The sequence below is a fragment of the Canis aureus genome, chromosome 17 (assembly GCF_053574225.1).
Source record: "Canis aureus isolate CA01 chromosome 17, VMU_Caureus_v.1.0, whole genome shotgun sequence".
NCBI classification, from domain to species: domain Eukaryota; kingdom Metazoa; phylum Chordata; class Mammalia; order Carnivora; family Canidae; genus Canis; species Canis aureus.
Window position 1 is genome coordinate 53886958 of NC_135627.1, and position 21096 is coordinate 53908053.

Genomic DNA, 21096 nt, shown 5'->3' on the forward strand with positions numbered 1-21096 from the left:
CCGCAGTCAGTAAATTGCAAGACGACACATATTTTTTTATGGGTCCCTTCAGGACTACTAGTGGGTACCATAAGTGTGCACCTGCCCCAGCACATTCTAAAGGCTCAATGATTCTGTGAGTCTGAAGCTCCCTGCCAGACTTCATGATACGGCCATTAATATACAGTATCCCCCAGAAACAAATATGAAAGATGCAGAACAAGATTTACGGGCACGTTAATTACAGCATTATTCATAATAGTAAAAAAAAATGGGAAGTTAAACGCCTAACACATAGGTCTGCAGTTCAATTATTTCATATCTACGTTACACAGCCATTAAGAGTCACGTCTTTGAGGAACATTGGGTGACAAGAAAAATAGGAAATAATGAGAAATCAAAAAGGTACAAAACTGAAGACAACATGATAATATTTATTTATGGGTTTTTCCCCTCTGGTTATATATATGCATATGACTGGAAAGAACTAAAATTAAATATTAATAGTGGTTATCATGAGTAATGAGATACCAAGTTATTTTTCTTTACCCTCTGTATTTTTTTCCCATATTTTTCCAGTTTTGGACAGTTACTTCTTTTTCAGTAAAATGTTACTGTCTCTAAAAAGCACTTGTCAATTCTTACAAGAATATCCAAGAATATCACAAGAAAAATATGATTTTTCTCTCAAAATTAGTTTAATCTCACTGTAGGAAAAAAAAACGGTTTCCATAGCTTCATCCATCAGAGGAAATGAAACTCTTACTAAAGAATAGTGTACTGCATCTTTAAGCAGTAGAAGGTAAACTACCTGCAAATGTGAATTTCTTAGTATAGTTGTTAACCTTTTGTGTGCCAAAAATTCTAAGTTACATTTTCCTTCAAAGCAATGTACTTTTTTCTATATATGCAGTATGTATAGTTAGCATAAAATCATTGGTGCCATGAAAATTATTTTTAAACTTAAATAGATATTTAAATATATATTAAAAAAAGTGAAGCCAGGACCAGTCCTGTATAATTGTTATTGATAAATAATAACCCATAAGATTTCTGCCCATGTGAATAATTATAGTAAAAAAAAAAAAAATCTATGTCATCGTCAATAACATGGGCCAGGGGCTTTATTTTTCTATTTTTTTCTTGGGCCAGAGGCTTTAAACCTATCGTGATCTGCATTAACATCCATCCTGTCAAAATTCATAGTATATTAAATATACTATGTATGTTGTTATATGAAGAGAGGGAATTGGCATGTTGAGTGTGTGGTCTGAGCCAGATGCTTATGTCCATGGTTGCCCTGAGCACGCTTAGGGTTGGGGAAGGTGAAGTTCAAAAATGTCAAATAACTGGGATCCCTGGGTGGCGCAGCGGTTTGGCGCCTGTCTTTGGCCTAGGGCGCGATCCTGGAGACCCAGGATCGATTCCCACATCGGGCTCCCGGTGCATGGAGCCTGCTTCTCCCTCTGCCTGTGTCTCTGCCTCTCCTTCTCTCTCTGTGACTATCATAAATAAATAAAAATTAAAAAAAAAAAAATGTCAAATAACTGGCCCCGGTCACATGGCTATTCAGGGATCGAATGCGCTCCAAACCCCTCAGTCTGGTTTGAAAGCCTTGATTCCTTCTAGCACCACGGAGCTGATGGAAACTTGAGATGAGACACAGACTTCATTGCAGACATTTAAAAATATCTTCACAGGATACCGTGCAAGAGCTTCTCACAGGTGGCCAAAATAACTAGTTTTGGTTTCTTTTCATTCACATCACCCCAGTGAAGGTAGTAGGGAAACTGCCCAAAGGAGATGACATTACAGTCAGAAAAGAGAAAGACAAGTGGGGAACCCACCTACTGGGAAACCCCTGAAAGAACAGGCAGGGATTACAAAGACTAGTCTGGCCTTGGTGCCAGGGAGAGGGGTGGCCACCTGCGGTGACCAGCAAGTGTGGCTGGGCTCGATCTTCCACAAATATCTCATCCACCCCTGGCCACGGTGCAGCTCCTCCCTCCTGCTGGGCCCAAACCCTACGTCTCAACGGTCATTTCTTCAGTTGATTACAAAGCCCACATCCTGGACTCCAGAGAAGAATTTTTCAAAGCTAAAAACTTTCCTCCAGAAAAGGACAAAAGACCTCAGAGGTGATCTTTCATTTTTTTTTTCTCGTTTAATAGTGAATGCCTTTTGACATTTCTCAAAATGAGAGCCTAGGGACTAGACGTCGCGTTAGGCCTACCTTCACACGCATTGTCGGTTTAATTCAACCAACAGATGAGCTCAGAATCATAACAACATTCTGCTCGGGGCCTCACAGTCACAAGGTAATTCCACATCCATTCATTTGCTTCTCACCATAAGCCTTACGGAAAGAAAGGTAGGTAACGCCATCCCCATGTTACAGACCAGGAAACTGAGGCATACTGCCATTTCGTCTGGCTTATTGGATTTGATGGTGGCTTCCTTAGAAGTCACAGAGGGACGGACTCCTTTCCATTCTTCAGAGCCAACCCAAATCCCACAGATCCAGGAAGTCATTCTTTTTTTTTTTTCCCCAAGATTTTGTTTATTTGACAGAGAGAGAGAGAGAGAGCGCGCGCACAAGCAGGGGGAGCAGCAGAGGGAGAGGGAGAAGCAGGCTCCCCGCTGAGCAGGGAGCCCGATAAGGGACTCGATCCCAGGGCCCCGGGGTCATGACCTGAGCTGAAGGCAGACACCAAGCTGACTGACCTCCCCAGGCGTCCCCCTGGGAAGCTATTCTTAATTATCCACCACAAAGAAACCATAATACCACCACCTTAAGGTTCCCCCATGCCTTCCTTAGCTCATTACAACAGCAGGACACATTTTTGCGGTCGGCTTTGCCATCTGTTGTACGAACAGGACAATGAAGCTCAGAAGGGCTAGCCTGTCGCCAGCTGACACGGTTAGTGAGTCGCAGCGTCCAGATTTCAAACTACATCGGGTCTCAGCTGCCTCACCTTCCTGTATACTTATCACATCTGGTATGTCACCCGTGTGTCCCCTTATTCCTCAGCTCAGCTTTAAGTTCTTTGAGGGCAGACAGCAAGCCTTGGGCTTCTTGGTAACCACCCCCACTGCCGGCCCTTAGTGGCGCTCCACGTACACAGTAGGTTCTCAATAAATGTCAGACATTAAATATCTGTTCGGTAGGAACAGTAGTTATTAAGAGGGATTTTTTTGGGGGGGGTCCTTTGGATGTCAGGCTTTCCTCAGTCTATAATTAAAACAAGAGTGAACACGAAGTGTGTAATTTCTCCTAGCTCTGGCTTAATCAGGCGCTCATTACCATGTCTGATTCTGTGTTACGTGAAAAGAACTGCTTAGTAAGCATTTTCTGTGATGAGGATAATCAAACACATACAGACACCAGAGAGAGTTTTTAAAAGACAAGAGCAAAACCACCCAATGGAGGGAGGGACAATGATCTGCGTGCCATAATCTTCCACCTAGGACTGAGGAACTTCCCAGGCAAAGAGAGCACTTGGCTGATTTGGGGCAACTGGGCATGCGAGGACTCCTGACAGAGGAAGTCTGGGTGCTCACTGGGGTCTTGTATCGAGAGGATGGAGCGCACCATGCTACGGTTCCAGGTCGGCACTAGAGAGGCAACACGTTCAAGGGCTTTTCTGAGACAAGGGGTTCGCTCTGAACCCTCTCCAGCATAGCAATCATCTCATACCATCGCCAATGACAAGCAGACCTAATAAATATGCACGTGATATACAACTTCTTGCCCTCTTTGGTCTCGTTCCATCTGCCCTCCCAACCTATCATTACTGGATAGCTTTGAAAATAGAAAGGGCTCAAAGAAATTCATTGAGATGAGAATTTTTCCAATAGACACGAGCTCGAGTACCTCGAAATTGACGTTTGGTAGTCTACGCCGACCGTGGCAGTGCCTGTCTACCATATTTTACTGCCAAACCATTCATAGTTATCGTAGCCACTGGGAGGCAGGGCTTCTGATTCCCTTGGAGTCCTACCTAAAGTGCCACATACCTGTGGGCATTCAACCAACATCAAGCAACAAGAGCAAGTATCAGGTTGGTGGTACCTACATTTGTGTCCTCGTGGCTGTGGCCATTGGTCTCGACCAATTCCTTGGTGCCTTTTAACTGCAAATTTCAAGAAAAAAAAAACCCAAATGAGTAAGCAAAGCATATCTGTTACGTATATATCATCCTGTTAATTCAGATTCATCTTGAGGTTGCACTTTATAAAGCTTCCAAGAGAAAAAAACAGATGGAGCACATAATTCTAACGAGTCTTATTGAAACCGGTTTGAGACCAATATTTTATGAAACCTGATGGCTGGTAAAAAAAAATATAAATGGGTCTTGGTCATTATTTTTTAAATAATAAGATTAGAAAGCAGTTCCATAGGCATAAAATGTATAAAATTGGTTCTTAAGAATAATAAATGATTTCATTTCCTAGTTGTATTGCTATTAATTTCAACCCTGCAGTGTTTGCAAGTTGCCACCAGCTAAATGATGTTATACTAACGATTGCTTGTGAATGATGCATTTTCGGTTGTTTTAACACGCCGCAGTGCTACTTGTACATGTCCTCCTTGAGAACTTATTTGAATGACTGGCATTGTTTCTGGGGGTCTAAAAAAAAAAAAAAGGAAAACGATTTTCTTCTTTTTGTAAAGGAAGAGTTGGAAAGACATTTCCTTGGTCACTGAGGCATTAGAAGAAAAGCTATTTCTCAAATGAGATTTTTAGCGGTGAACATTTGAAAACTCAACTCTCTTTACTCTCTTGCAGCAGGCTTAGGAGTGATCAGTTATCAGGAGGTTTCTGGGAACCTTTAATTGGCATTTTATCCTTGCCGGGCTCAAGGAAGGCGCTTGGAAGCAGAGAGCAGGGGCAAAGCGGGGAGCAGACCTCGTAGCTGCTTGCCAGTATTTCTTCCTGGCTTATGAATGCTTCGGAAGCAGCATCTTCATTATCATCTTTTTTTTTTTTTTTTTTTTTTTGTGCTGTGCATAAAGTATTCAGTGGCAGGAAATAAATGCTTCAAGGTGGAAAGAAAGAAAATAAATGCACGTATGCTGACAAGGTGTCTGAGCAGGAGTATTGGGCCTGGTTATCAGGACGTGTTGGCAGGAAAGCTACTTTGTGGCTTGTTTCTGAGGCGGTGTCTGGTTCTCTGCGAGGAAGTCGGGGGCTCTCCAGGCCCAGAGGGGAGCTTCGCCCCAGGAGGGGTAACGTGAAGAAACTGAGGCTGGGGCAGCTGAGCTGTGGGGCCAGGGGCTCCTTGGCTCATTTCCACGTCACTGCCACTTATAGGAAAAAACAACTCTGCCCCCCGGTCTTCAGGGCTGCCCCCTGATGTTTCTGCACACAGCAAACACAGCGGGTCACCGGCACGAACAGAAAGCGGCCAGCGCAGCGCGGGCGACACCGGCCGTGATCGGAGGGCGCAGGGGCACCTAACGAAACCCGCCGTGCGCTCCTGGCTGAAGGTCAACTCTTCCTTCTTCTCCAAGGTGCTCCTCCTTTTTAGCTCTTCAACCCTCTCCGCCCCCTTAGGTCCCACAGCCCGTGCTCCTGGGGACATAGAGCGGCCTCAGCAGGCGAGGCTTTGCTATTTTGCTGTGGGAGGAAGGGACCGTGTTGGGGGGGCCGGTGCCACCTTCCCGGGTTCACCCCCCCCAAGCACATTCCATTGCGCCACTCCACGTCGCCCTGGCTCTGGATGCTGCCCACCGGCTCCCCTCGTGCCCCCCCATCCACCGGGACTGATCCCCCGTCTCCTCCTGCCCCAGGCTGCCGCTCCCTCCTCCCTCTGCCACCTGCAGGCTGGGCCCTCCCTGGCCTCTCCCTGTCCTCCCCCCGCCCCAGCAGAGGACCAGGTCTCGTCTGATGACACCCGGGCTTGTGCACAAGCTCCAGATGTCAGATGCCGCCACCTTTGGGAAAGGGGTGAAATCAGGAGCCGGTGGGGCCTGAAGGGGCTGGGGAAGCCTCATCCTAGCAAACAGGGAAGGCTGGGAATCTTCTGGAGAGCCTGGGGAATAATCCTGTCTCCCCTGACGGGATGGAGCAGGGCCTACTGATGGTAAGGGTCTGTCCTCCTGACCTCATCTTCCTTTCTAGAATTCTCATAAAATGGCATCATTTTGAAAAGCAAAGTACCAGGTGTATCTTCTCCCGTGTGCATGTGTGTGTGTGTGTGTGTGTGTGTGTGTGCAGGATAGCAAGGCTCTAGGCGCGTGCAGTCACGTTCTCCTGGAGTGATGCTATCCGTCTAGGCCCTGTCTATGCAGGCGCCCAGAAAGCATTTACACCATGTAGTGACCCTACACCAGTCCCAAGAAAGCCTCCCCGGGGCAACGCTCCTGGAGGGATAGAGGTGCATTTTCAAATGTAGGTCCGGGTGTGGGTGCTTGGCTGCCAAGGAGATGGAATGAATGTGTCCCCTGTGTACTCCCAACCGCAAGGATGACAGGGGCACCTGGCTCGGGGCTCTTGGGGAAACAGCCTGGTGCCGGCAACATGCAGCCACATGCACCTGGTCGCGGCGTGTCACTGGCCTCGCAGGAACGTACTGATTGATGTCTTTGAAAAGAGCCACCCCGTTAAAGTCGGCCCAGCAGACTTAAACATGAGGCCTTCCAAGTCATATTTTCTACTTCCTTAATGGTTTTAGTTAGTTGTTTTGGGTCTTCTCTCATGCTCCCCATTTCTTTTTTTTTTTTTTTTCTTTTTTTTAAGTAGCAGAGATTGGGCTGTTTCACTGCTGCCGGTGTGTGCGCTTTTCACTCCCCAAGAACCCAGAACAGGAATGTCCTGCTGCTTCTTGCAAAACCCGGAATCTGTTTTTGGGACTGGGGTTTGGACTTTAAATCAAGATACAGGCATGGCCCAGGGGCACTGCAGGTTTGGGTCTGGACGGCCGCGATAAAGCGAGTCCATCTGGGCAGGTAAAAGTCACGTTCTCCCTGTGCTGTTGTCTGTCACACATGCGACAGCATGATGTCGAAAGAGACAACATGCAGAAAGGACTCGAGTCGTGTGGAGAGAGGAGAAACCCTCCCCTCCCCGGCCCAGCAAATCCAGGAGGCGGTGGCACTGGGCACAGGACAGAAGAGCAAAGCTTGGAGCTGTGTCCGATCAGGAGCAAACGTGGACCACCTCAGGCCTAGTCTTCTGGAAGTCTCGAGAAGGTAGAGGAGGAAAGCCACTGCAGTGATGTGGGGCCTCCTAGAGATGCTAGTCACGGCACAGTCAGTCTGAGTTAGAACGAGTTTCCCCCCCAAACCCTACAGATTCCAGCTCAGTCTGTATCACCAAAGCTGTACTGGGCTTATCATCCCTGGGCTCCTGCAGCATCTTCCTCCAAAGCCTCCGAAGTAGCCAACATCTTCCCTTTTCACTTGCCAGTAAGTCACTTAACGCTTTTTAGGGGCGAGGAACTGAGACCTTATTTTCCTGCTCCCAAGCCACGAAAATCTAAACACCACTCGTCAAGTGACTGAGCACACAGCTGCCTGTGGCCTCCCAACGTCGTGCTCGTAGAAATAGCACTTTTGAAGTTATTTCTACTGTACGAACAAGCCTTCTCGTAAGCCCCCGCGGGTGAAAAAATGTAAAACAAGCTAAATTTGATTACCCCTAAGGGTTGGGGTTACTGTATGTGATTTTTTTTGGGGGGGGTTGTTTCTCCCCCTCCCAATTACCATCCGTGACCCTGTTGGCAGCAGGGGCAGGCCGGTAATAGGAAAGCATTTCAAGAGCTCTCCTGTGTAGACACCAGGCTTAGGTTTCTCTCCACCGCCGAGCAATCCATCTTACCTGCTGTAAGACAATACTTTCAAATCCACTTATCAATGTCAGGCCACACTTCAGTATCAAAGAAAGCCAGGATGAAACGGTCAGATTTACAAACTTCATATAAAAGGTTTGTTGCTCAGTGTGGTCAGATAAGTGCCCTGATGCATGGGGAAGATTTTTTTTTTTTCCTTTGAACGTCCCCGTGGAGCAGCCGTTCTTACTCATATGCCTGCGTGAGTGGCCTGGGTGGGGGGGAGGTGGGGGGCCAAACGCATCACACTTCAGAGGAACCCAGCTGCTGCCTCGGAAATACATCTGCATCTCCAATACCTTAAAACCTCATCAAAATTCATTTGTCGTTTGGAATAAACTTTCATGTGTCGCTGGGGCAGGCTCGGGTGGGGGTTGGGAGTGAGCAGGGCCGACGAATCCCATGGAGCGGGGCGGCGGGAGATGTGAGAGGGAACGGGCTGGGCGCACGGCAGGCGGGCTGCAGGCGCGTGTGTGCGTGTGTGCGTGTCAGGGCCGGGGGTGCTGCCCAGGCCGGAGCTACTGCTTTCACTTACTTGTTCCTGGAGGACTTTGAGCAACGCCTGCGTGTGCGACTGCTCTTCCTTGGCTTGTTCCAGTTCTGACTTTTTGTTGTTTAACTCCTCCTGGATGGTCAGCAATTGCTGTCAACAGGAGAAAACGTAAGGTAAGTGGGATGGGAAGGCCAGGTGACTGCAGGATCTTAGAAAGATCCATTCAAACACATGAGAAGGTTCTCGCGTGTCTTAGCAGCTCCATCCGGACTTCAGCAGTGAACCTTTGCCTGCCCCCCCTGCCCCCGCGACCCCCAATCACTTAGCAGGTTCTGACCTGTTACTAGGCTGTTGGGACCCCACGGCACAAGAACAAGTTTGTGCTAGGTGTGTGTGTGTGTGTTTATTCATAAGAGACACACAGAGAGAGGCAGAGACACAGGCAGAGGGAGAAGCAGGCTCCCTGCAGGGAGCCCGATGCGGAACTCGATCCCAGGACTCCGGGGTCACGCCCTGAGCCAAAGGCTGATGCTCACCCTCTGAGCCACCCAGGTGCCCTGGTGGTAGGTACTTGTGAAGACGCCCCATCCTATCCCTTCAAACAAATGCATATTTGTAAAAAAATCTATATATGCAGAATAATGTCAACAGACAACATGTTTGGTAGCTAAAGAACTTAAACAAAAAAATAAAAGAAAAGACAAGCTCGATGTGATTAGTCAACCTGGCCAAGGCCGCATCGTTTTGCGTTAAGACGGGAAAGCCAGCCTTACGGTAGGAGTAGCTCTGCAAAGCTACTTCCCCAGGTGGCTCGGACCACAAAGGATCCTTTTACTCTCTCTGTTATGACGGTGATGTTTTATTAGATCAGCAGGACTGAAGTCCAAACTGCAATCAATATATCAGCCGAGAAAACTGCTGATATAAGCTGTCAAAACACTAAGCTATGGCCTGCACTGCTATTTTTAAGCAGGGCCACTGAAGGGATTTTTGTAAGCCTTGCCTTGAGCTTCCCGTGCCCTGGCCACTGCAGCTCAGGGTGAGGCTGACCCCGCCTGCCCGAGTCCCTGCGGCCCTGCTGGGTGTCAGCCACTCGAGAGCGCCACGCTGATGACACAGAACCTTTGCACGTTCCCGCCACAGAGCAGGTGGCTTGTGTCCCACGTCCAGGCCGCTTCTCTGGGGCCTGGGCAAGCTGGCCGCACAGCCGCCTGGCCAGGCCTCACTAGCAAGGCCCCAGCAAACGCTGGCGCCGGAGGGCCCATGCGTCAACCCACCAGCTGGGAGGATGACGTTAAACCTTTAAAACCTAGTCTGGGAGTGACTCAGAGGTTCAGCGCCTGCCTTTAGCCCAGGGTGTGGTCCTGGAGACCCGGGATCGAGTCCCGCATCAGGCTCCTTGCATGGGGCCTGCTTCTCCCTCTGCCTCTGCCTGTGTGTGTGTGTGTGTGTGTCTCATGAATAAATAAATAAAATCTTAAACCCCCCCAAACCACCCCCCCAAAACTTAGGGGGGTATATTGTGGGGAGTACGCAGCACTCAGAAAAACACATTGCGCTTTCCCTGGGGCTTGCTGGTTCTGTTCCCTCCTCTGGCCCTGGATTTAGATTTAGGGACCTACTTTGGATCTCCCCCACCACACTCCTGGCATAAACAATGATTTCCTTGCCGTTTCCTAAAAACGCAGTGCCTGCACACGTGAGAATCACACGCAGGGGATACACGCCCCCCCCCCCCGGCTCCCCTAGTGCTGTAAGCGCATCAGTGGATTGAGGTACAGAAACCAGGGGGCCAGTGCAGTACTTGGGCACCATGACAAGTTCCTAAAATGACTGCTTCCGAAGAGCAGGGAGTGCCTCTGCCCAGCCCCCCAGCAGCTCCCGGAGAGTGTCGGGGGGTTCCTGATGCTGGGACTCCCATGGGATAGCATAGTGGGCAGGTTTCAGATCCAATCCGTAAACTGCCTTTAAAAATAAGCCAAATTGGGCAGCCCGGGGGGCTCAGTGGTTTAGTGCCGCCTGAAGTCTCCTGCGGGACTTGATCCCAGGATCCCAGGGTCACACCCTGAGCCGAAGGCAGACGCTCAACCGCTGAGCCCCCCAGGCATCCCGGGATCACACTTTTCGTTATTTTAAATTTTATTTATTTATTTTTTAAAACTATCTTACTTAAGAATAGTTGACGCATAGGTAGGTTACTTTCAGGTGCATGACACCGTGACTTGACAACTGTATGCACTGTTCCGTGCCCAACATGGAAGTGTGGTCGCCATCTGCCACTAGGCAGTGTTATTATGACACGACTGGCTATGCTCCCTATGCCATACTTTTCATCTCTGTGGGCTCACACTTTTTAAAATAAAATGTCTTCTCTGTCATCCCCACTTCCTTCTCACACATAGGCAACCACTTTCACTGGTTTCTATCTTCTTTATTTGCATGTGTTTTTCTAAAATATATATTGTTGTTTGGGCAGTATGCATTTTTTATGTGATGCTGTCGTATTTGTTATTTATGCTTTTACTAAGCCTCTTTTTTTTTTTTTTAAGATCCGTCCATGTTAATGTGTACGTATCTACCCTGTTGCTTCTGAGAGCTGCATAATATCCTCTGGAGTGCACCCACCCAGTTATCCCTAATTCACTCTCCCAGGGAGAGCCACTCAGATTACCTCTAGCTCTCACCCCATGCAAGGTTGCAGTGGATCATGCCGGTGTGCATTACCTTATGCACCTGCAGGAGGATTTCCCTGGCATGCATACACAGCAGTGGCACCACTGCTTCATAGGGTGTGCCTAGGATGTCAATTTGCCAAAGCTGCTCTACCGAATGGCTCTATAACCCACCCACAGCAGTGTGCAAGAGCCCCTGTGTCCCACAGTCACACTAACACTTAGTGTTACCCACTCAGCTTTCTAATATTTGTCAGAGAGTTCTAATATGTATCTAGTAATACACAGATTCTTCATTAAAATTTTTTTTTGTACTTCTCTAACTCCTTGTGATTTTAAACATCGCATCATATGCCTGCTAGCTGCTGAGGTTTATTTACACTTCTAAAAAGACTACTCAAGGGTAGTGGTTCTTAAATATGGGAAACTTTAAAAAAATGATTTATTTATTTTAGAGAAAGAGAGTGTGTGTGTGAGCTGGGGGACGGGCAGGGGGAGAGAATCTTAAGCAGACCCCCGCTGAGCATGGAGCCCAACACGGGCTCGATCTCACCTCCCTGAGATCATGACCTGAGCTGAAACTAAGAGTCAGACATTTAACCAGCTGAGCTCGCCCCAAGTATGGGAAACTTTTCACAACAATCCTGATTCCTGGGTCCTCAAGAAGAGCAATGAACTCAGAATATCTAGGCAATGATACCTTAAGAGAAAACAGCAACAACCTTAAGAGATAATTCTAGTGTGCAACTGGGATGAAAACCACTCTTTCCTTTAACGCTCATTTAAACTCCATTCTACTACAGCGTGACTTCCATCCAGACTACCCTACTCACACTGTGTTCGCTGAAATCTCCGTTGCTTTTCTCCTGGCCGACCAGCATGCCAGGTTCTTTTCTTCTTGCTCCATGCCTTTTCCAGGTGATCCGTTCACACCCATGGCTTCAACTGCACATCTCATGTGCTTATACTTTAGAAGGCTGACTCTACAGCCTCTGCCTCACTCCTACTACTCACTAGATCCTTAACTTACAGTGTTTCAAACCCTATTATCACACCTCTCTTCCCCTGCCTGAGTCTGCTCCCCTGGAACCCAGAGTTAAAAGCCTGAAATCCACCCCAGCCCTTTCATCACCTTCATAATCTCCCTGCCCATTCCTCTGCCTTTTCTCCCATCCTCATGGTGATAGTTAAGGCAACCCTTTCCTCCCCTCTGGATCTGTTTGTTTCCCTGTCATTTGCCCTATGCTCCTCAGAGAGCTGGCCATCTAAAAATAAAAGTGCTCCCATACTTAAAAAATATTATTGGTTTGGCATTTTTCACAGAACTCAAATAATAATACTAAAGTGTGAATGGAATCACAAAAGACCCCAAATAGCTACAGTTGTATTAGGAAAGAATAACAAAGCTGCAGGGACCAGGATTCCAGATTTCAAGATCTACTACAAAGCCATAGTAATCAAAACAGTATGGTACCAACCCAAAAATAGACACAGGGATCAATGGTATAGAACAGAGAGCCCAGAAATAAACCCATACATATATGGTCAGTTAATCTACAACAAAGGAGGCAAGAATACCCAATGGGGAAAAGACAATCTCTTTAGTGAATGGTGTTGGGAAAGCTGAACAGCCAGCCACATGCAAAGAATGAGACTGTATCACTTTCTTATACCATCCACAAATATAAACTCAAAATGATTTAAAGACCTTAATATTTAAAAAAAATAAAGACCTTAATAGGAGACCTGAAACCATAAAACTCCTAAAAAAAAAAGAAAAGAAAAAGGTAGTCAGTAATTTCTCTGTCATTGGCCATAGCAACATTTTTCTAGATAGGTCTCCTAAGGCAAGAGAAATAAAAGCAAACATAAACTACTGGGTCTATCCCAAAATAAAAATCTCTTGCACAGTGAAGGAAATCATCAACAAAACCAAAAAGCAACCTACTGAGTGGAAGAAGATATTTGCAAGTGATATGGCTGATAAGGGGTTTGTGTCCAAAATACAAAGAACTTACCTAATTCGACACCAAAAAATGTTGTATGGCTAAAACTAATGTGTGTTAACTATACTTTGATAATAATAATTTAAAGATTCTTTTGGTTCCTCAGCTTCTATTAGACAAAATCCAAACCACTGACCTCATCCTTCCCTAGTTGTGCCAGGTCCTTTCATGACTCTGTGACAAGCTCACTTCCCAGAATTCTGCTAGGCAGATTCCTATTCATTTTTAGGCTATTCATTTCAGATGAGCACCACCCATGTGATGACTGTATACAATAAAAAACAGCTGGATCCAATAGGGAGCCGATACTCCTCACCAGGGCACACGGTTAGGCAGGGGAGTCGGGGCTTGATTGGATTCCCATTTGCCCATTTGGCCTGGTGCCTTTGTCTAGGGCAGAACCTGCAAAACCATATGCAGTATCCTTGGGTTCTTCTGCAATAAAGACCTCCCTCAATCACCCAAGCAAAGTTAATTGTCCTAACGTCTTTGCTCCCAAAGCACGTAGTATACAATACTACCTGTCCTACATATCTCCCCAACTAGACTATATCCACCAGTGGTAGGGCCAGTAATTAGGGCGTGCCTAACACATAGGAGATGTTGAATGAATGAGTGAAGAAAGGAATGAATGCTTGCTCTGGTTTCCCCACTTCTATGGGATTAAGCCATGATCTAGTAGAAAAACAAAACAAAAAACTCCATACACAGGGACAAAAACCAAAACAACTACAATAACAAAAAGTACCTGTGGGTCTGTCACTGGGTGATTCATTGTTGTAGAGATAGGGACACATACGGACATATGGGGACACATTAGGATATATGGAGCTTTCAGAGAACAGCAGTTCCATGGAAGACATTTTCATTCATTACTCCGGCAGACCCATTATCCTTCTTAATCTAATGGGGACTATTTCTTAAAAGGCTAAGGCAATCCACTCAATGAATGTGTAATTCTGTGATTTCTTCTCCATGTTCCACCAAAACAACAACAACAACAAAAAAAAAACAAAAAAAAAACAAAAAACAAAAAAACAAAAAACCAACAACAATAAAAAACAAAAAAACAAAAAACCAACAACAATAAAAAACAAAACAAAAAACCCAAACCACCACTAGAGGAAAAAGAAAATCAACACCCCCTAGACTGTCTTCTACATTCTTCCAGATTAATGTTTTCTTTTGTTTACAAAGCATGAACTCATGAATCTAATATTTATGTATGCAAAACAGTGGTGGTGAGTCAAAACTGCTGTTCTTCATTTGCCTCGATGTCCTGTAAAAACAATGAGGTAGTCTGAAGCTAGATAATTTAAGTCAGCCTTTCCGGTTCTTCTTCACTTGAAATGTATGAGACTGTATCATCTCTTCTCTAGTCTGAATGTTTAAATACGAAAATACCTCAATTACAGAAGTTCACAGGCAGCTAGAACTTAATCAGGAGAGTCTCTCGGTTGGATTGGCTGACTGCAGCATAATTTTAATTTAACATTGGAGAGTATGACATTAAACAGATGCACTATTACATTTTTTGGTGGTTACAATTGAGTGTGTTCCAATTAGACAATTATCCGTATGCCAATCAAGTGCGCACACTCTGGCAGACAATAGCAGGTAAATACGTGCCGTACCTGACGCATCTTGGTATTTCCAGGCCACCGATTTAATAGGATCGTTTGTAATGCTCTTTGGGGATGCAGACTTCAGTGTGTAATGGGTCTTTCTGTCTGACAAACCCAAAGAGCATTACAAATGTTACTTGGAGCCCCAGAATAAGTGAGGTCACATTTCCATTTTTACAGATGGGCGAACTATGTGCGTACAAAGGTTAAGTCACGAAGCCAAGGCCACACTGTCTGGGAGAGACCTACCACTTGCACATCTCAATTTTCCTGTCTTAAACCATGGTTCCTACCCTGACAGCCACACCGCACTATCAGTTTAAAATGGAAATCAAGACATGCCAAACTTGGAATCGTCCTAGCAACAACGTCTACCTAAGGCATTCACCTCCACTTAAAAGCTAGGCTGGTGGAGACATGCTTTTGTGTGTACTTCTGTGAACCCCATGGTGGACTTAACTTCGCTTTTCAAACTGCAGCCCCTTCCTTGTCCTTTTTCCTTAAATTTTGCTATCAAGGTGAAGTTTTGATATAGCTAGCAGGTTAGAAGGTTAGATTCCATAAAAGTCACAGACAATAGAGCAGATACTCTCTATATGAAGTGTACCAGCAACATCCCATTAGGAGCTGACACTCACAGAATTAGTGATAGCCCAGGGATCTCTGGCAGGATTGGTGAGCAGCTGGGCTGAGGTGAGGGTCAGCATCAAATTGGGAGGACCCGTAAATAGCGCACTGATTTTAGGACAGCACAAAACACTCCAATAATGGCTATGACCAGTAGAGTCTCCCTAGGTATTAGGAAAATACAGGCATAGGGGATTCCATTTTGAATCAGGATTTGTTCTATTTATTAGAAATGAGCCACTGAATATTCATGCATAAAAAATCTGGAAATACTGGAATCCATAGAGGGTCATCAATTTAAATTTAAATGTGTTTTTGCACTTTTGATTCAGTTTTAATAAATGTATATTCCATCTCCATCAATTTCCTGTAAATGAGATGCTCAGATCCTCCGCGGGGATATGCCTTTGGGGCCAGTAAAGTATCACCTAAGGAAATGAGGTCTGGGGACTTCCCAAGGCCGTGGCAGATGGGACTGTCTCTGCATCCACCAATCCCAGCGATTGTTTTACTACATAAGCTACATGGCAAAGCCTGCGAGCATCCCGCATCACCCTGTCTGTGCAGCTGGTCTCCAGTCTGATTTCTCTATTTTTTAAAAAGATTTTATTTATTTTTTTTTTTGAAAGAGAGAGAGAGAACATGAATATGAGGGGGAGAAACAGACTCCCCACTGAGCAGGGAGTCCAACGTGGAATTTGATCCCAGGACCCTGGGATCAAGACCTGAGCCGAAGGCAGGTGCTTAACCAACTGACCCCAGGCGCCCTGATTTCTCTACTTTAGCCTGCGATCTGAACCCCACCCCGGGCCTGCTCTGCTAGATCCTTGTCCCCTTGTCCTGCCCTAAGGAGACAGGATGCATCCATCAACCCGTTCTCCCTTGGGGAGATCCTGCTACCTCAACACAGCCTACTGCTGCTTCTTCCCCCACACAGGTACCCTCCACACCCCTGCCCTCCCGATCCTGTTTTCATTCTCCCTGATTTCAGCCCCACTTAGGGAACGTCCTAGCCATTGGTCCAGCGGATGAAGTCGCCTGGGCCTGCTTTGCCTCTAGCCCTGTGAAGCCTGAGCCAACCCCCTGATGGCAAGGGAAAGTTCGAGACACAGAAAACCAAGTGCATATCATCATACCATTAGGAGCAAGGCTGTGCCTGAAGGCAAAGGTATCTAACAGCATTCCTGACAGAGGAGAGAAAGCTGGCTCAGGGGAAGGACAGTCATTTACCACCTGGTAGCAACAACGTTCACTTTTCTCCTTGGGAGGTGGGGGGCGGGGGAGGAAAAAAAGAAAAAGATGGAATTGAACTAGCCTGAATTTTCTTGTCACACAAGGTGGTAAGACTACTCAAAATCTCTTCTAGTTTAAAATGTCATCTGCTTCCACCTGGGGATGAAACTGCACTTCAATTGACGGCAAAGTAGGAGGGTGACCAAGCCCGTGGCCCCTTTTATCAACGGAGGCCCCCCTCTCCGCCTTGGCCGCCGTGACCCCTGGGGGAGAAGCGTCTCCAGGAGAGAGCTCCACGGTTCAGATGACTGATAACGGGAACACTGGATCATAGAAATGAAATTGTGCTCTGAGCCTAATATCCTATTACACCAGGCTATACATATTTAATTCCTTGGGTCTTTCCTCATAAATCAATTCCTTCAGGCCCTTAATCTCGTCAATATCTTTTCTGATATTGAATTTTAAATGCCATTCTCACTGCCAGGCAGAAAGGCAAGGGCTCGCTCGTGATGGGATCAGGCTTCATTTACAGCCAAGGGACGCCTGCAGTGTGGCCCTATTCCCTGACCCCACTGCCAGGATCCTAAGGTCGGCCAGAGCCAAACAGCCCAAGCCCAGGCCTCAGTGGGCTTACCGCCCTCTCCTCGCTCAAGACCATGAACCCTGGGGTCATGACCACCAGGGTCTTGGGAGCCTGAGGCAGTTCTGGGAGACTGGCGAGAAAGTGGGTGCTTCCAAGGGCCTAGGAGACTTGGAGACATGGGGCACCCAGCCACCCCCACGGGGCAGGGGGTTCCGGCAAGGGTTCCCTTCCCTGAATGTATGAGGAAGGCTCTGACAGGGCGCCTGTGTCTGAGCGGGATCTCCCAGGGCTGGGTGAAGGGAGGTCACAGGCTGTGGATTCTCTGGAGGAGAGGCAGTGCCTAACCCCGGGGAGTACGGGGGTTTCCAGGTTCCCAGGGGCTGGCCCCTAACAGTGGGGATCCCCCCTGCAGTTAGCGAGAGGGGAAAACCCACAAATCTGTGAGTCTTGCAAACTTTCCAAAGGGAAGAAGCAGTGATAAATAGAAGGCTTCAAGAGTCTTCTTGAAGGCCAGGAAACACAGAGGCCAGGAAACACAGGGAAGCTCGGAGATGCAGATTTGGGGGGCCCAAGTCAAGGGCCAAGCTCCGGGAGCTGTCTGCCCCAGCAGGGACTAAACAGGGGCATCTGTACAAAATTTAACAATAAAAAAACCGAACTAAAGTCCAGCCATTTATTATCACTATGTACCAGCAATTCTACACAAAATCAATGATAAAATACTCCTTTCCAGACAAAAATCCTTTGATCTAAAATTGCTGCTGCTAAGATTTAATATATACGTAATCTTCAAATTAGCACATTTTCATTACTCTCCCTTTCACAAACGTTCTCCGTGTAGAAACTAATTTGGAAGATGTCCAGTTTCTGCTCCCACTGCCAACCGTCCCTGCCCTCCCCGCGTCTCACCCACGGGGCTCGGCTACACGCCTTGGCTTTAGAATCACTGGAGCTCGCTTCAGGCACAGCGTCCCCAATCCCATTAGCAATACATGTATTCCTACATTTATACAGTAGATTTGAAATAAAGATAGCACAATTATTGCAAAGCCTCAGAGCTAGAACCTGAGCTACTTCAATTCATTCCACAGGATCCGTGAAAGAATCACCAAGTTTAAGATTTAGACAACAGAACTTGGTGTGAACCATGAGTGGACTTATTTTTCGTAAGTGCAAACTTCAGATGTTAAGTATTACCGAATTACGGTAGTTTAAAAATTGAGACGCATTCTTTTTAAATGAATGGTTTGCTTTAAAACTAAAGGACGAATAAAGAAAATGTTGCATCAGTGGTACAATTAAGAGTTGCCTGAACTGTATCTTTTTCACTTGGTGGTATTAAAATTCACTTATTTACTGGACAGTTATGTACATACCGTGTACTGTAATCAAAGGATCAAAGTTCAGACTGTTAGCTGAATTAAAAAAAAAACAAAAAAACAAAAAAAACAAACTACCGAATAGATGGTTGTGATTTTTTTTCTCCCCTTTCATCGTACCATTTAAGTTTTTGTTTCACAGGCATAATTATATATGAAAATCAATAAGAAACTGTCACTGTCTGCGTTTCTTTCCTGATTGTTACTCACTTTATTTCATGATTATTATGGAAAATAATTTTGTCCTTTAGAGAAGAGGATGTTTAAAAAAAGGATCCTTTCTGAGTTCAAATTACACGAGGCACCTCGCTGGCCAGCAGCCCAGTATCCGGGCAGGAGAAGGAGATCATGACCCTGGCCTGCTGGGCGGGGGAGGGGAGAACAGGTTTCATCAGACATGGTTTTTAGAGACCATTTCTTTCACTTGAATATCCTTCTAGGAGGGGACTTGTATTAAAAACAGATACGTTTTGGCATTTTATAATCCCATGGAGTTACTGGTCAAAATGCCCTATATCCTGAGATAAGGGAACATTATTATGAAAAAAAAATATATATATAGACAAGCATTGGTGAAAAGGCAAAAAAGAAACCACTGGTCAGCATTTCAAAGGCTAGCATGGTTAGCTCCCTTGCTGTGTGACCTGCAGACCACATCTCCTTTCCTCTCACAACTGTCTCCTGAAGAATAATTTAACATTTGAAAAGCAATACGTCAATTAATTTCTTGAATACTGGCTACAGGAAAAGCAGATGCAAACGTGGTTCGGAAGGCTCTAAAAAACCTATTCCCCTTTCTTCACATGATTTTTCTTTCATTTTTTTTTATAAAGATTTTTTTAAATCTATTCACTTGAGAGAGAGCCAGCGAGAGCAGGAGCAGAGGGTGAGGGAGAAGCAGGCTCCCCACTGAGCGGGGAGCCTGACACAGGGCTGGATCCCAGGACCCCAGGATCATGACCTAAGCCCAAGGCAGACACTTAACCGACTGAGCCACCCAGGCGCCCCGATTTTCCTTTTTTAATAGTGTGATGTGCAGGGTCATTTCGGTTTTCTAGTTTTCACTTTCTTCACATGTTAAATAAAGATAACAATACTCACCAGTAGGATACCAGGAGACTAAAGAACGTCCATTAAGTGTGTGAGGCTCCTTGAATGGCAAGGGGTACCAAGTTAAATCAAAGTGCTGCTATTATCTTCTTTGCAAGAATGGAGAGACGAAGACCTAGCAAGGTCAAGTGACTTTTAACTTACCGAGTGGGCAGTCCTGGGGATTAGTATTCAGAGAGAAAGGGCTGTGATTCCATCCCACCCCAGCCAGGCTGGTTGCCCTCCTTCAGCCAATTTTCAAAACACAGGGCCAGCCAACTTGAATTAACACCATTCAAGCAATTCACGAGGGAAGGCGTCAAATGCTTTGCTGAAGTAGGAGTATATATCAGCGATAATTCTCTCCGTTGCCTTTGCTGGCAATTCCACTGCAAATGATAATCCAATTTGCTGGGACTTATTTATGCCTATCACTTTTTTTTGCAATTATATGAGATGGTCATCACCCTGGCCTCTGGGTACATGTACCGCTGTTAATGCAGAAATTTAAAATATTAACATGCTTCCCAGCCAGGTTGGCCCATTTACTTCAGACAAGAACTTGATTGAACAGCTGGGTCTTGCACTGTGCTCCAAAGGCCAATAGAGATTTGTTCTGTCTTTGCAGGGTTTATAACCCAGTCGTGATGAGAGCTTATAGCCAGAAAACCCTTTATGGGTGACTTTTGACCGAAGTTCCATGGCCATCTTTGGAGGTGGCTTATACAACGTGAACTGGGCCTCATTCAGTTTAGCTCCTGGAGAGCCAAACCATGCTCATTCTAGATTCATTAACGTCAGATGTTACCACCATCACTGACCTCCTTGATGGCAGTTTCAGGAAAGCAGCTTTTGACTTAATGGTTATGGGATAAGAACGTGTGTTGGGGTCTTAAGAGCTTTTATTCAAATCCTAAATGGTGAGGAAGTTGTAATGGTCTAACATGTCCTACAGAAAAATGAAGCAGGAGAGTATAGTCCTATCTCTGCATCAGCCATAGATGACCTAGGACGGGAAACTTTCTCTGCTGCGGGTCTAGAAGACCTCCGCCACCTACATTACTTACCCCCTGACTGACCACTGAACTTTAATGGAGCCAATTTATTCAATGATTACAATGTTCCTGTGTCTCCTCTGTTAACACAGGTTATTGTTTCTTTACAACCAGGAGACGAGGACATCTGGGGGCAGGATGAGCATGAAAGGTAGCACCCCCCACCCTCAAACTTATTAGCACCTTGGACCTTTAGGTGCCACTGGGATAAGCTCTGCAAACAAACAGGTACATTCACCTATCACAAAAAAGGCGTGAGGCAGAGGAAGTCTGCTCGCTTCCCCAAAGTCTCCAAGTTATTTTAATGCATTTAGCCTGGTCTGGAAGCCTATGTTACAGGAGTCTTGTAACTGGGACCTTTGGAGGCCTCCCGTTTGCCCTTGTTCCCTACTGCAGGGCTGAGCTCTAGGTAGACAGGTGCGGCCGGGGGCTGCAGAGAAGAGCAGCTTCCCCGAGGGGCTTTAACCACCACAGGTGGTCCCTGAAGGCAGCTCAGTCCTGGACCAGCTCAGGTTTTCT

At 46.2% G+C, this 21096-nt stretch overlaps 1 protein-coding gene across 10 annotated transcripts in view; it reads right to left on the reverse strand.

Moving 5' to 3' along the window:
• ENOX1 (ecto-NOX disulfide-thiol exchanger 1) overlaps window positions 1-21096 on the reverse strand; it is a 550271-nt gene that overhangs the window by 54166 nt on the left and 475009 nt on the right. For all 10 annotated transcript variants that reach the window (XM_077855557.1, XM_077855564.1, XM_077855555.1 and 7 more), the window contains 2 exons: window positions 8348-8455; window positions 4056-4112 (listed from right to left, as the gene is read on the reverse strand). In XM_077855557.1, coding sequence (XP_077711683.1) covers window positions 4056-4112; window positions 8348-8455 — 165 coding nt within the window. The remainder of the gene's footprint in view (window positions 1-4055; window positions 4113-8347; window positions 8456-21096) is intronic.